Source organism: Tursiops truncatus, chromosome 6 (genome assembly GCF_011762595.2).
Source record: "Tursiops truncatus isolate mTurTru1 chromosome 6, mTurTru1.mat.Y, whole genome shotgun sequence".
NCBI classification, from domain to species: Eukaryota; Metazoa; Chordata; class Mammalia; order Artiodactyla; family Delphinidae; genus Tursiops; species Tursiops truncatus.
In genome coordinates this window covers 6,590,374-6,606,213 of record NC_047039.1, presented here as the reverse complement: position 1 = coordinate 6,606,213, position 15,840 = coordinate 6,590,374, and the positions used below count along the sequence as shown (strand labels likewise).

Sequence of the window (15,840 nt, the reverse complement as noted above, 5' to 3'; positions counted from 1 at the left end):
ACTGAGGACACTTGAGTTCTCTTCTCAGATGTTCTCATTACAAATACCTAGGTCGTGATTTTAAAAGCACTATAATTTACAAAGCACAGCCCACACCAAGTGGACTCAAATGCCACTTTTTTGACATAGCTATTTTAACCTTGACAAACCATCATATTTATCCTTATGAACACTTCTTTAAATATCACTGTATCTGAAAAAGGAAAAATTCAGCTTTCAAAGAAAAAGCACTTCAACAGCCCACATATAATTCGTATTTGTAATAAAGCAAAAATAGCCGCTTGATTAGATTATGTAATTTTATTGCTAACATCATCTTGACTTGACTAGCACAAGATTCAGAGAACTTAACAATGTTTGGAAAAGCAGAAAGAATTACTAGGAATGTAAGGAGGCAGTTTCTCACTTTATTTATCCCAGATTAATAACAGTTAAAGTTGCCTGGTTTCTTCCTGAAAAAGTTTTTTCACCGTTTTCTCCACAAGTTGGAGTTTATGGAAATCCTCTCATGGATATACTTTATTACTCCAGTTCAACACCAATTTGAAAAAAAAATCAATGCTTTTTGACACCAGTTATGACAACATGCATTCATTTAGAAAGAACAGTGGTATAGTAGGTTAAAGGTCCTTATATTTTAACCCAATATGAAAAGTCAAGGTAGCTAGTATTTTCTATATACAAGAATTTGTATATATTTCCTTGATGGGAATTCTTCACGCAGTGAAAAATCTATTTTAAAAATCACTGAATTGAAACAAACAAACTCAATCTATTTGGTTTTGCAGATCCAACCCATGCCTCTCCTGTTTTACACAAAGAGCCAGATGCTGCCTAAGGAAACTTGCTTTTTTAGATTTTATGTTTCTGCATTCCTCCTGTGTCATATTTTGCATCCCTCTTTCAGCCATAATTTCATAACTGTCATGAGAAAAAGCATTCACTCATTTTCTCTGATTTTACATCTTCACAGAATTTTTTTTAGTTGGACCACAGCAATCTCATAGGAAAACTCCATTTTCTGGTAGGTTCTACAAAGGGTAGAATCTGAATGTCCAGTGCACTGTCTGTTTGTCACCCAGCACAAGTAGGGACTCCTATTACCTACAAAGGTATTAGGAAAGTGCTCCCAGCTGAAAGTATTTATCCAATTCCAATTGTCGTTTGAAAGTCTAAAATACTAAGGGTGGTACTGTTCCAGGAGCTACTGTTTAAAACAATGCAATGCCTGTTTAGAGGGAAAAAATCAGTACTTGAAAATCTGAGTTGGTTTAAAAAATAATAACTATGCATCCAAAAAAGAATTCTTAGAGAAACATTTATATGCCAGGCACATGTTTTTAATTTTAATATCATTAGCTTACTGAAATAAATATGTAGAGTCTAATAATTGTTTTCTATATTTTGATATTTTGATATTATTCTATTATAGTGAGTTTGCAAAGAAGCTAATGAATAACAATGAAGGAAAAATATGTATCTGTCAGGACAAAGTTGCTGTGGTTTGTAGGCACTGCAAAATGCTGTGTTGAAAAAAAATCTGTTAAAAAGTAATTGAAAACTGCTCTGATTTAAAAAGAAATGAATGTGTAGCCCTATACGATAATGTCAGATAAAAAGTAATCGTGTTCCCCGTACAGTTGTGTTTGTTGGCATTTATATAAGCATAATAATGCTTTCAGGGTATTTTCATAGTTGTTCACTTAACGTGGGATTAACATCAAAACCTTTATAATTATTTGAGATCACGCATTTGAAAGTGGCGTGGTAAAACATGTTAATGGTTAAAACACTCTAGCAGTTTTAATACCAAACAGATTAACACACATGAAAGTAATATAATTTGTGCACTGAATAATATGTCAAGCCAATTCTTTTGGTGAAGAGAGAATTCTTTCTAGCTACTGCTTTGTATTTCTTATAGACATACTAAAGCAATCAGCTAGAAAACTGCATGAGAGATACACATAGGTGTGCACGACTCACGGACTTGAAATATTATTCTGTGTCTTTGTCATCGCACAATTTCATGAAACCATCATTTCTGAAGTTCGCTTTAAATAAAATTGAGAACCATAACATGACAATCTAGAAGAATGAAGGTGGGATTATAAAAAAAAAAATGCTAAAAGAGATTGCTAATGGGCAAGAACAGCTACGGATTTCTTTTATAACCACCAGCAAAGAAATGTAGATCCTTAATGCATTAGAAGCATATTTTAATATGCACCCCAGAGTCTCATAAAAATATTTCTTTGCCTCAACTTTCCCATCTGGACAGGAGAGGAAAATGGGTAGTCATTTAGAAAATAATATGAAACTGTGGATTAATTACCCATTTTGCCCATCTTTCTTGAATTCGTATGAAAATGGACCTCACATCTCAGACCTAATTATATTATAATCCTTGTTGCACTCAGCTACACAGGTCAGGGTGGGGTGGGAAATCTTGGAAATTATACTGAACGTGACAAATGCAGGTGCCTCCCCCCAGACACGGAGACTGTGTATTAAAAGCCGGTATCTGTATAACTTCAGCTCCGCCTGAAGGGGCGGGGGTCGAGGAGTTAAATCATGTGGTTTCCACATATACAGAGAAAATCCATAAAAAGAGATTTATTATCATATTTTCTTTTTGAAAAGTAGTATTTGTTTTTGACTTTAAAAATGCTCCTCGGTATAAAGCAAATATTACAATTTTGTGAAACAGCAGCCAAGATATAATTATCTGTGAAATATAAGGCTTGGGACCTGGTTCGAGTTAACTACTGTTCTGCTGAGACCAACTAGGCTAGCCCGCAGTGGCCGAAGGAGCAGGTTCAAGGAGGACTGGGCGGCCGCGGGAGCCGGGCCAGACGCCTTGGAGCTTTATCCTCCTGCAACCGAGTTAAAGTTACTTTGCACAAAAAGTCAAACAAGAATAAGCAGCCATGGAAAACGGCACGGAGCTGGCTAGTAGGTTTAACAGCGAGAGAGCGGGAAATCCAGGAACCGCCTGGAAGTACTGGAGGAAAATGGGATGGGATGGACGAGAGGGGAACGGAAGAGGGGAGAAAGGAAGCTGGGCAAGGGCACACCCTGGACTCCACGTGCGCGCTGCACGGTGCGTTACCACTAGGTGCGCCCCAGCCGCTCGGCAGGGAAGGAGAAGCCCTTCAACTCGGCTCCGCGCGCCTCCGCACCGGGTGCAGGAAAGGCCCCCGGCCCGGCCCCCTACCCGCCTCCTCTCCACCCACCCCCCCGCCCCTCCCCGCGCCGGCTCCGCGGGTCCTTCCTCCGCCGCCCGGTGCGGAGAGAAAGCGGGCGGCGGCAGATTTGCCCCGGTGGCACCGAAGCCACAAGCCTGCCCGTAATTGCAAAGCAAACAAGGCTGAAATATTGGATTGGTCTCAATCGTGACAAGATCTACGCTTTTGCCGCCAATTTGTTTGTGCAGCTCTATTTAAAGGCCCTTGATTGAGGAAATGTTGAAAATAGCGGGGAGGGTTCCCTAATGAGACCTCGGGAGGGAAGCTGGGGGGGAGGGGCGCCGTTAACCCCTTCCTGCCCGCCTCGGGCGAAAAGCCCCGGAGCCGAGCGGGGTTAGAAGGGGGAGCAGAGGTCCGTCCCGTCCCGCCCCGCGCTGTGACCTCCCGCCCGCCGCGGCCTAAACTCCGCCCGCGCTCGCATCTCCCCCCCGCGCCCGCGGCCCGCGCGGTTGGGGCCCCGAGGCCCGGTGGCGCCCTCCGGCGCGACCCGGCCCTGGTTGTCGGGCTGGGCGTCGCGGCGGCTGGAAGTCAAGGCGAGACACGCAAGAGGAAGGAAGAGAAAACACATTTATTGCGCGCAGCCTGTGCGTCCGGCGTCCATCCCCACGCGCGCCTTGATCTCATTCATCTTTCATGCGCATCCTCGCGGCCGGCGTAGCTACCCCATTGCTCAGATGCGGAAACCAAGGCTTAGAGAGACCAGTCCGCGGCGTCCGCCCGGCCAGCTGTTGCTCCACAGCTCAGGAGGCGGAGGGGCCAGGGGAGACCAGGCCGGGCTGGGTCCCCGCTCTCCATCCCACGCCGGCGATGCGGAGCCCTCGGACGCGCGGTCCAGCCGAGGAGCCTTCCCCTGCTTCTCCCGAGGGCTTGGAGATGAAGGTCTGTGCCCTTCGGGACGACGTCCGCCTCCACCGCTGTTTTGGTCGCTTTCAAAACAAAGAAAATTGCAATCCGATTGCAACTGGGATACGCAGAATTCACCAGATTTCTCTGTCATCCTTTATACAAGTTGTTTAAGCACCTACTGGGTACAGTGCCTCGATTGGGCTCTCAGGGAACCCACAGTCACAGGAGGGGAAAGATGTGTGCCCAGAGATCGACCGGAGAGCAGATGGGGGTGGGGGAGAGGGCATCAGAACGGAGTTCAGAAGAAGGGAGACCTGATTTGCGGGAGCAGAGAGAAGGAAAGCCGTACCTGGAAAGGCTTCCTGGAGGAGGTGGCATTTACTCTGGGCCTAGAAGAAACCGAGAAGTGTGGATTCTTTAACGTGGGAGAGACATGGGTTGTTTGCCAGCTCCGCTGGCAAGCCGAGGGGTGCCAGACACACAGCTGAGGACAATGTAGGGGTCACACTTTCGTCACCTGCTGATCCCCCAGCTGCCCCTCTGACTTGGAGAACTTGAGCCGATCGAGTCCTGAGCAATAAGTTCCAGTCTCTCTTAGGACTGAAAACCTAGGGCTTGCAGATGACACCAGTGGCTAGACTTTGACCTTTCAGGAGCCCTGGACTTGGGCCAAAAGGGACTGTTAAGGGCAGGCAGGGGCAGGAAAATGGCACTGGGGCACTCTCCCCAGGGCTCTTATTAGAGCTACACGTTCCCAGGCTTTTCCCAGAGGGATGTGGTCAGAGATGTACCTTGGCCAATCAGAGGTTTGTCTTTCTGGAGTCACAGCCAAAGGTAGACTGGGCAAATGGAGACCCCGTGGGGGCGGGGGGGGGGAGAACTGGCTCCGTTGGTACTTCCCCAAGAATGATCTGTGCCTTCTGTCAGCAAAACAAAAAAAGCATCAGTCATCCGCGTCTAGTGGAGTCTCTCAATGTGTTTTGAATGGAATTCTGCTTTTTCTGTATGCAACCAATTCCTTCGTTTGAAGTTGGATGCTTTGCAATAAGAATGCAATTCCATTTTTTGTTCCTCGAGGTTTTGGCCTGTGTTAACTTAAGTGGGCACTCACACAAGTATTAAAAGGAAATCCATTCTCTCCTGGAAAATGAAACAAAGTCTCGCCTGTCCAATCACACTGCAGATATATAATCTGTAACAACAAATTCGCCTCCTGGTGCTGCGCATTTCCAGCAAGCATCCTGCCTTCTCTGTTTATGTTATAACTTTTCTGCCTGCAATAATTTTTATTTTAATTTTCTGTCACTTTAACAGAATCCAGAGCCTTTTCCTTTAATGTTTTGTACACAACATGTTCATTTGGATAAGATGTCCTTTCCTATCCTCTTTTAGCTTGCCTTTCCTTGTGTAGCATTCTGTATCGGGAGTTTCTAATATTTCTCTCTCTCTCTCTTTTAAGAACTTGTCCCTGTCTTGCTTTATTTGTTTGTGTGAAATATAGTTTGAAAGGAGATCAGAGAGAGCAGGAGGGGTTTGTAATAAGAGAATGACCGAATGACCCAAAGGCTGATTATCTGTCATTAACTGGAGACTCGGTGTACCCAAATTACCAGGGAGACCTCAGTCTGCCGGATCCAGAAAGGCAAGCTGGAATGCAGGGCTGAACAGGCTCGTGGCGTTGCAAACGAAGACGCTTTGCCAACACATTTTCTTAAGGAGGTTTCCTTCAAAACTCAGCTCAGCTTCAGTGGATAAATGTTTTAGATTCTGACAGGTTGTACACAGGTTAAAAAAAAAACTCTGCTGAAAGACTACCTTCAGCGTTTCTGGAACGAACTTCCCTGTGTTGTTTCGTTAGGAGCAAAATTGCAGTTAATTGTCTAAGCTCCAGAGAATATTGAGAAGTCAAGCCAAGCTGCTTTTGATCTGCTGAACCCAAGCCTTGTAAACATCGAGGTTTGCCATTAATATCGACAATAAAACGGTTTCTTTTTGTTAACCTGAAACCCAGCCATCATGGCGAGCCCTCGTCTAGAAGCAAAGGCCCCGGAAGAAACTAGCAAGGGTTTGGAAGCAACTGCCAGGGCTAGAGAAATCTATCTCTGTGAATTTGCAAAGGAGGCTTCAGAACAGGAATGCGAGCCACACTGCAGTTAGAACTGGGAAGGCACCGGGGCTTCCAGACACAAACGGACCCTTCAGTCACTTGAGTGGTTTGTCCAAAGCCCTGCACTTCAAGCTGCCATTTGCTTTCATATTTTATTCTGAACCGCAGACTGTACTGCAGACTAGTTGAAGTCTATTCCTTACCATTTCCTTAGAGCGTGTATGCAAAATTACAATTACTTCCTCTTCTGCATGTTGAATGCTCTCCTCCCGGCTTGGAAGAAAATATTGCTTGTGTGTGTAGGTGATTTGATTGAAACAAGAATGTGAGTGAGTAGTTGACATAAATCCTGTGAGGTGTATTTTCTTACACCACTTCTGCTCTAAACTCCATCTATATTTTACTACAAAGTAGCGAAGATCAGATTTATCATACCTCTTAGGACCACCATAATTACATTAGTAACACTTCCCATGTATATATACATCATGCCGCCCAGAGTGAGGCCCCTTCATGTGCATTATCTTTTGTTCCCTTCAGTCTGAGTAAGGATTTTAGCTTTACAGACACATGTGGATACCTGGCAAAGGTTCCCCCTTATCAATAAAGACCTTCCAGAGCAGCAGCACATTTGCCAGTTAATATGAAGATCTAGTCATTGATTATTTGGAGAAAATGCAAATTCCCACCACCCATCATAGTGGACATTAAGATGTTTCTTGTACAGTGTACACCTTAATTATTGTACACAATGTTACATGTCAGTCATATTTCAATTTTTAAAAATATTTTTCTAAAGGACTTTATTTAAGGATGAGCCAGTGTCTTATTCACCACTTTCAGGTTCTATGACACCAAAACCCCTATAAATCCAAACATTGCTGGAAGGCAAATTAGAAGCAAGGGAAGGAGAGAAAGGGGAAGGAGGTAGAGAGGGAAAGGAAGGTAGAAAGGGAGGAGAGAAGAGAGAAAGAGAGAGAGAGGGACTAAATGCGGGGGGGGGGTGTTACAAGCACCCAGCAAGTTCCAATTTTCTCCACTGACTTAACTGTTTCCTGATCAACACGGAGCAATCAGCCCCTCCAGAGTCATCACTGCAACTGGATCAGCCCCTCCCCACCCTGTCGCCACAGATCTGTTCGGATGGGAAAGAGGAGGGACAAGGGCTCGCTCACCAAATACCCCAGGCCCACCCCAAAATCCAACAAGAAAATGCTCACGAGAAATGAAACCTCCGAAGAGCCAAGGGCAGCTCTTCCTGCCCTTCGTTTCTGAAACAGACGTGAGTCCGATCAAACTTGATTCTGCTTTGTAGTGTGTACTTCGAGCACCCCCACGTTTCTGGGGCCACTGTCACTCGCCAAAAGGTACACAAGAAAGGGAGGGGCTACAAAACCCCAGTTAGGGGAGACTCTTGCTGCCACTTCAGACAATATGTCTGGTTCTAGATTGTCCTAGAGGTCCTGGGGCTAAGTGGCCCGCAGGTACAATGACTCAACCCCACCCTCTGACAGACAGAAATGCAGAGCAATTAGGGCGTCACAAGAAGCACATCCTTGGAGCAGGTGAGGCTGGGGTGACATCTTCAAGAACACACTGCTTTTGCTGCCACTCTCTGGGTTTCATGTTCTTTCTGGGCCTCTTAGCACGTTCTGGGGTTCACCTCACAGAAGAGCATTATAGATATTTAAAGGAATGCCCAGAGTCACTTCCACTACGTGGGTTAAGAAAATAAGGGAAAACGAGATTTGAAAGATGCTGAAGGGAATTGAGCCATAATTCCCGTAAACATAAAATGTGTGTTTATGGCCCTCTGGCCTGGTTATTTTCAGGTCCAGTTTATTTTGAGTTCTCATGAGCAAAACACAAGATACAAACTGCCCTTGCCTTTGAAATAATAAATACCTCGAAAAGATCTGTATTTTCCCTAAAAACAGACTGAAGTTTTTAAGAAAATATTTAGTTTAAACCAGATTTATTTTAAAAGTAATATCTCACAAGACCAGAACGTTTGCAAGGGAGTGTGCAGCCATTCCCGTGCCCTTTGACTCCCTTTCAGGGGAAGGGGTAGGATTGAGGGAAAAGAGACAGGAGACACGGGCCCAGAATAAATGTTGGACCCCAGTTCTGTCTGCTTAGCTGAAAAAGGCAGATGTAATGTGCAGCACAGTGGGTACACCATCAGCTACAAGGATCACAAACATCATCCCCAGCCCCCCTCCTGTGAAGCAGTCTCCCCGCCTAGGTAAGACTGGTTGCAGCTCAGCTCAGGGCCTCAGAAAAGGGCAAGATGTTAGCACGCCCTCACCCTTGCAGGATTCCTCCTGCAGGCACCCCAGGTGGCCCCCAGCCCGCATCTTCTCAGCTGCTCAGTGGTCCTCAGCCTGAATCGTGTCACCTCCCCCTGGAGTACTCGGAATGCATGCCCTTTGGGGAGCAGCACACCAGAGGCCACACTATTGCAGACCAGGATGGGGTCCCTGGGCTGATAACTAAGCCAGGAACTTCCCCCTCCTTTACTTTTCCCACTTTCCCCTCCATCACCACCACTACCACCAGCTCCATCAGTAGCCCCTCAGAAGGCACAGGCCACCTAAACTGGGGGCAAACCTGAGACGGCATCTTTGCCTCACAGCTTTCCAAAGTAGCAGACTAATCCAGCATCCCACTAGACCCAGAGCAAAATGTCCCAAAGACAGCACTAACAGAAAAAAGTGGACTCGGTTGTGCATTCAGAGTGGAACTCAGCCAGTTAGGGACCCTAGAATTCTCCCATTTGTCCCCTGCCTCCAAGCCCCCTTTCTAGGGCTGTAGCCTCTGCATTTTGGCCTTCGGAGATTCATGAAGCCCTAGACCCTCGGATCACATTAATTAACTGATAATGACACTGTCAATGAGAATGGATGTTCAGATTAGCATCTTTTATGACTTTTTTCTGTCCCATGTTGTCCATCTCTTCTATCACTTGCCAGGCTCTCTGGGACCACGAAGGGGTTTGTCCATTTTTTGTTTCAATGAAAAGAGCATGGGAAAGGCTGAAAGTGGCAAGTTCTGATGCCTTTCCCATGGAGGCTCCTCGCCTCTGGTGGACACTGCATCCCAGTCCCCCGCTCAGCCCTCTGCCTGGCCTCTTCCTCCTCCTTTCAATTCCCCAAACTCCCCCTGGCCTGAAAGCAGCTTGCATCTACTTTCCCTGCATTTTTATCCGTTCCCAGCCAGGGTGCAATCATCTTACTTTGTCTACCTGCTCCCAAGGCCTAGATGTGTTTTTATAAACAGACTTTTTAAAAATGTATCAAATGTCAGAGGATTGAACTACCAGTATTTACACATTTAGGGTTGGCCTCCCCTGGTGAAAATGTAAACAGAACCCTGACCACACTACCTATATTCTTTCCTTGAAGAACAAGGTCTTTAAAAGACTCTCCTTGTGCTCAAAACTGCAGACCTACCCAAGGTGGGGGTTCGAAGCTATAGGTGGCTATTTTGTTCTGAGCCCAAAGGGCACTTACCAACCAGTCTGGTTTCAGCCACTCCCCACCTCCTGTCCTCTGCCTTAACACCTCTGCTGGGGGCATCCAGGGAAACTGACCCCTTGCTGAAGGGACTGAATGGGCCGTCATGAGGACTTCCAGACTGGATTTCTACGATCCTCCCTGGGTTCCTTTCCCTCTCCTGCAGCCCGGCCACCGAAAACCTAAAACATGTTTCCCAAAGCTGTTGCCCAGGGCTCTGGGGTTAGTGGCTGGCGGCTGCCCCAATCCCTGGCAGCTCAGGAGTTGGGTACCCCCCAACCCCGCCCTCTATTCGTGCTGACCTGGCCTTCCATCCCCAACCGTGTACCCCGCAAAACGCACGCAGCAGGCAAGAAAAGGACTGTGCTCGCTGAGTCCTTGGGATGGGACTCCCTTTGCGGCCTGGGGCCTGACTCCGCCTGCCTGCCAGAGACGACGCCCAAGGTAGTGTAGTTGGTCTCCCCCGGGCGACCCTCGCCAGGCCCAGCGGCAAGTCCCAGGCTCAGCGCGGGCTCCTGCACACTCCGCGTGGGCTCCCTCTAATTTACGGCCCGCGGGCTCCTGTAGACACCCTTTTCCACACCGACCCTTTGGGCGGAATCCTCAGCTACACATCAGCCTCCCCTTGCGGCTCCTGGCCAAGCCCCGGGGATCATTTCAGTTCCTGCCACCGTCCACCACCACCACCACCACCACCCCCAACCTCCTGCGAGCTTTCTGGAGACGCTCACGCCGCTCGGGGCACCGCGGCCCCGGTACCCCGCGGCCGGGTGACTTACAAGTGGAGATCCATTTTCGGTTATAATGCGTTCAAGATCACCAAGGCCAGCAGTCTAAACATCCACGAGCCGTCCTCCCGGCCTGCCTCTTAAACTGGTGTTTAATGGTTCCCCTCCGATAACTAAACCTGCTTTCCACAGATGCCCGCTTTTATGGGAGAGGCAGGAATGTCGAGATGTATTTACATGTTTGTTCATAAAAACTGGAAAATAAGCTCAGAACACGCTGTAAAAAATATTCAGTTACTTACCAGACTGGCTAGTTAAACCAGGGGAACACCGATACCGGCCACACAACAAATTCGGGGAATCGAGGTGTCTGCGCTTTGAAATAGCTCAAGGTCTTCCTTCGCTGGGGCTGGTGTCCCTGAAGAACATGGAAGTAAGAGTATTTATAATCGGCTTGGCCGTCGGTCCCGGGGTCTCCACCATGATCTCCAAAAGCAGCCACAATAACATGAGCTACCCAAGACGGCCCTGGCCTGGGTAACGTGATGGTGGATAAGTCCAGCGACGCTGTGGCGGGCGTTTCCAGACCGTGCCCCGCCGCGCCCCGTGCCCCGGGCCCCGGGCCCCGCGCCCGCCTGGGCTGGAGACGCGCCTCCGTGGGGACCGCCCGCCGCCTCAGCTCCCGGCCCCGCACGGAACTGCGCCCGCTGCCTTCTGGTTTTCTTGCCTCGGTTACCTACAAAACACTTCGAAAAGCAATATCTGCTTCCTTTTTTTTTTTTTTTTTTTTAAACTAGAAAAGAAAGCGGAGTGATACCGTACCTGGTTTAAGATTCTTCGATATTTGAGACTTGGGGGGAAAATATTTTAATAGTGAAGCATCTGTTAAACACTTGCATTAACCTCCGGCTGATAAAAAAGTTTTTTTAACCCTCCCCCCCTCGTTTTAATTATCTTCTGGTTATGAAGGGGCAGCCAATCCTGGATGAGGACCTCGGCAATTAGCAAGGAGAACATCAAAAAGTTTTATTGCAGAGAGCGCGAGGCGCCGCCCCCGCCGCCCCGGGATTGGCGTGAGGAGCCTCTGACGACATATATTAACCCGAGCGGCCCTAAAGATGTAGCTGTACATGGAGATCTCGCTGGGAAAATCCTCTTGCTCCCCTCACGGTGTCCAGTCCCGGAGAACCGCCGCCGCCGCCGCCCGGGAGCTCCCAAGGCCGCCGCGCAGACCCCTCCGAGCCCCAGCCGCCGCCTTCGCGCTCCAGGGCGCCTGCAGGGCCCAGATCCTTTCCCCCGAAAGAAGGAGAGGATCTGAGAAAATGGATGCACTGAGACCTCTCTGAAAACCCTCCGAGGGAGCCCGAGAGGAGCGCGGGACACGTTACTCGCAGCTAAAATCACATTCAAGGACCAAAACAACAACAACCAAAAATTCATTAAAACAATAAGCGCCCAAGAACCCAGATCAGGCTGGTGGGGGGAGGGGAAAGGGCGGGAAGGGGAGGGTCGCATGGAGGTAGCTTCACAGTGAGCAGTCGACCCCGCCGGCTCCTCCAGCCGCGGCTTGGACTCGCCCCGGGACTCCGAGTAGCAGCGGCGCCGGGCGCGCGGCCGGGGCGCGGAGCCCGGCGACTCCTCCGAGCAGCCCAGCCGGAGCCCGGGCACCTTTGCATGAGCACGAGAGGACTGTGCCTGCCCGCAGACGCCCGGGAAGCAGAAGCCCGCGAGCGGGCCGTGGAGCGAGGCGGGAGCCGGCGGCGGCGGCGGCTGCCAGGGGCGCACGGTGCCGGGACCACCTCGCCGCGCCCTATGGGGAGCCGGCGGCCGCGGCGCTGCTGAGGCGGGCCCCGCGGGCCAGGCGGGGGGCCGGGGCCCGGGCTGCAGCAGCCCCCTCTGCGGCTGCCGGGCCGGCCGGGGCGCCCGGGGGCTGGGGGCTGGGGGGTGGGGGAGGCCGCCGAGCGCCGGAGCGGGGGCCCGGGCCGAGGGCGCGGCGGGACTGTGCGCACGCTGGGGCGCGTGGAGGGGCGCGGAGGGCGAGATGAGTCTGGTGGGGGGCTTCCCCCACCACCCGGTGGTGCACCATGAGGGCTATCCGTTCGCCGCCGCCGCCGCCGCCGCTGCCGCCGCCGCCGCCAGCCGCTGCACCCACGAGGAGAACCCCTACTTCCATGGCTGGCTCATCGGCCACCCCGAGATGTCGCCCCCCGACTACAGCATGGCCCTGTCCTACAGCCCCGAGTACGCCAGCGGCGCCGCCGGTCTGGACCACTCCCATTACGGGGGGGTGCCGCCGGGCGCCGGGCCCCCGGGCCTGGGGGGGCCGCGCCCGGTGAAGCGCCGGGGCACCGCCAACCGCAAGGAGCGGCGCAGGACTCAGAGCATCAACAGCGCCTTCGCTGAACTGCGCGAGTGCATCCCCAACGTGCCCGCCGACACCAAACTCTCCAAGATCAAGACGCTGCGCCTGGCCACCAGCTACATCGCCTACCTCATGGACCTGCTGGCCAAGGACGACCAGAACGGCGAGGCGGAGGCCTTCAAGGCGGAGATCAAGAAGACAGATGTGAAAGAAGAGAAGAGGAAGAAGGAACTGGTCAGTACCAGGGGGCAGCGGGCAGTGGGGTACGGGGGACCGGGAATTCCGGTCTCTTTAAAGTTGGGCTGAGCTACGGCACTCCGCGTTCTTTGGCTGCGTCTTGAGCCAAGGTTGCTTGCACCAGGTTCTGGTCGGGATGGTTTCCCGCAGAAGCGGAGGGGGTGGGGGAGGGTGTCAGCACGCGGAGGAGGTTAAGAGGGATGCTTCGCGCTGGTGATCTTACCCGCGGGTTATCGCCGCTCCCCCCGGCACTCAGGGCGGGCCTCGCGGACTCAGGGTCCGGCTTGATCTCCCGATCGCACTGGCCCGGACCCCTCATTCCCTGTCCTGTAGAGCCTTCATTTGGCCTCCAATCCGATCTTGCTTTCAGATATTTCTAAAATAAGTTGCTCAGAAGCGCTTGATGCCAACTATTTCACTAGTGATCGCATTTCCCCCTCTTGAGAATGAGGCAGCCACTGATCCTAAGAATCTTATGCTTGTTCTGATTTCTGTGCCGGGAAGACGTCAAGGTAAACATTAAATAAGTACTTTTAACTTCAAAATGCAGTTTCTCTTTGGCAGTGAGACTAAAATGTGACTTCCCGGATGAGCATACTTCACCGTATTTCTTGTTTAGTTTGCATGAGCCTGTACGTTTTAAGACAAATAGTAAATATTACCTTGGTCACTGTAATTGTTGTTAACAGTAAGAGGAAATTATAACTGAAAATTAGTTTTCTCAAGTTCCTACCAGGTGCCCAGAGGGTAGTGGTGTTCAGAGCAGGGCTATTGCCACGAAGGGCCTGGAAAATTATCCCATTTGTCGAGGTTTTCTTCTTTGGGGCCTATGGCGCTTTAGTCGCTACTCAGTCCCCCAAGTAACCGGGGATTTCAGAGGCCTTGGAAGGAGAGGCACTGCCGAACCGAGCCGGAGGCCAAGCTGCATGCGGACAGGCCCAGGCCAAGGCAGGGGCACCTCACCCCATCTTCCCTAGAGCGCGGAGCTGGGGCTGCGATGACCCCCGCTCGCGCCCCTACATCTGGATTTAGAGAGAAGGCCCCCGGTTCCTCCATAAACGACATGAAAACGGGTGGTTGTTTATAAACCTGCCGATCGGGAGTTGAGCGCGGCCGGCGTCTGGAGGCCCCGGGCGGGAGCTAGGGCAGCGGCCAGACTCCGTAGCTCTTCTGCCGGGGCTGGGACTTGAAAGCATCCCACACGTCATCCCTGGCTGGCTCTCTTACTCTCTCCTCTGGCCGGAAGAAGCGTGGGGGTGGCGTGGAACCGGGTCTCCTCTCTGATTCTCTCTTTCTCTTTTTCTCCCCCTCGCCTCCCCTCTGCCCAGAACGAAATCTTGAAAAGCACAGTAAGCAGCAACGACAAGAAAACCAAAGGCCGGACGGGCTGGCCGCAGCACGTCTGGGCCCTAGAGCTCAAGCAGTGAGAAGGAGGAGGGAGAGGATAGAGGAGGAGGAGAAGAAGAAGGAGAAGCAGAGGAGGAGAGTGCGAGCCGGGCCCAGGAGCCGGATGCAGACCCAGGACTCCGGGCAAGCTCCGCGCGCTCCGCTCTGAGGACTTCCTGCATTTGGATCATCCGGTTTATTTATGTGCAATGTGCCTCCCTCTCTTTGCCCCCCTTCGAGGCATCCGCTCCCCACCTTCCCCTCCAAAAACAAAGTGGATATTTGAAGAAAAGCATTCCATATTTTAATATGAAGAGGACACTCCCGCGTGGTAAGGGATCCCGGCGTCTCGTAGATTCTCTGTTTGTGAATGTTTCCTCCTGGCTGTGTAGACACCAGCGGTGCCCTCTCCCCAACCCCTTCCAGATAAAGACAGCGGACAATAGTGTGTATGTGAAGTGTATCTTTAATACTTGGCCTTCGGATATAAATATTCCTGGGGATTATAAAGTTTTATTTCAAAGCAGAAAACGGGGCTGCTAACATTTCCGTTGGGGTCGGTATCTAGTGCTGCCGTTTCATCTGTGGTGGTTCCCTATGTGAAGATGTTTCCAACAGCTACTTGTTTTGTGCACTTCCGTCCTCTAAAACTAAGTGGAATTTAATTAATATTGAAGGTGTAAACGTTGTAAGTATTCAATAAACCACTGTGTGTTTTTTTTTTTACAAAACCCCAATCTTTTAATGGTGGATACCTCAAAAGAGTTTTGAAAACAAAACTGTTATACTTGTTTTCATTATATTTAAAATATTCAGAAGTAAACTAAATTATCATGATTGCCTCTAACTTTGTTTGATAGAGTCAGTGGTTCGGACCAGTCATCAACGTGAGCTCCCGGCCTCGCAGGGCTGGCGAGGAGGCCCTTTAAAGAGAAGTGTTCTTGGTGAAAATCCTGCCAAAGGGCCTGGGCGCCATCGAGTCCTGCCTCCCTTCCCTCTGCCCCTAGCCCCCAGGAGAGCACTGAGTGGGCTGTGGAAGGAGGGTCTGGCCGGAGAGAGGCCTGGGTGGTTTGCTCAGAAGGTGGAAAGGTGTCCTTCTTTTCCTGAAATCAACCAGATGCCATTGGTGGTGGTGGGGGGGGGGGCTTTTGTTTGAGGAGCCATTTTCGGTTGAAGTCGTTTTGGGGAGAAACCCACGCGTTACTGCAGCCGCAGGAACTAGTCTAGAGTTTTTAATTCAAAATATAGGGCTTTCATCCAAGAAAGGGAAGAAAAGACCAGGAGAAAGGAGGTTTTGGCTGGTCGTCTCGATGGGGGGGTAGGTGGGGAGAGGGGGGACTGGTCTGAGCAGACCGGGGGAGGGGGAGGCCCTTCGGCGGAAAAAGGTCCGTGATTAGGTAACCAGGAATTC

At 50.5% G+C, this 15,840-nt stretch overlaps 1 protein-coding gene and 1 long non-coding RNA gene across 7 annotated transcripts; one reads left to right on the top strand and one right to left on the bottom strand.

Moving 5' to 3' along the window:
* Nucleotides 1-3,801: 3,801 nt before the first annotated feature.
* On the bottom strand, nt 3,802-14,251 carry LOC109549520 (uncharacterized). 6 transcript variants are annotated; one of them, XR_012332347.1, is made up of 6 exons: nt 11,267-12,454; nt 11,097-11,180; nt 10,747-10,862; nt 4,886-5,014; nt 4,444-4,483; nt 3,802-4,174 (listed from the first exon to the last, which is right to left on the bottom strand). It is a non-coding gene; the product is annotated as an uncharacterized lncRNA (long non-coding RNA). The 6 variants fall into 6 exon arrangements; XR_012332349.1 differs by lacking the exons at nt 11,097-11,180; nt 11,267-12,454 and adding an exon at nt 13,267-14,251; XR_004526877.2 differs by lacking the exons at nt 11,097-11,180; nt 11,267-12,454 and adding an exon at nt 12,936-13,208.
* On the top strand, nt 12,412-15,276 carry HAND2 (heart and neural crest derivatives expressed 2). The gene is made up of 2 exons (XM_004320234.4): nt 12,412-13,040; nt 14,372-15,276. Exons 1-2 carry the CDS (start codon nt 12,486-12,488, stop codon nt 14,468-14,470), a joined length of 654 nt encoding a protein of 217 aa, XP_004320282.3. The 5' UTR covers nt 12,412-12,485; the 3' UTR covers nt 14,471-15,276.
* Nucleotides 15,277-15,840: the final 564 nt, after the last annotated feature.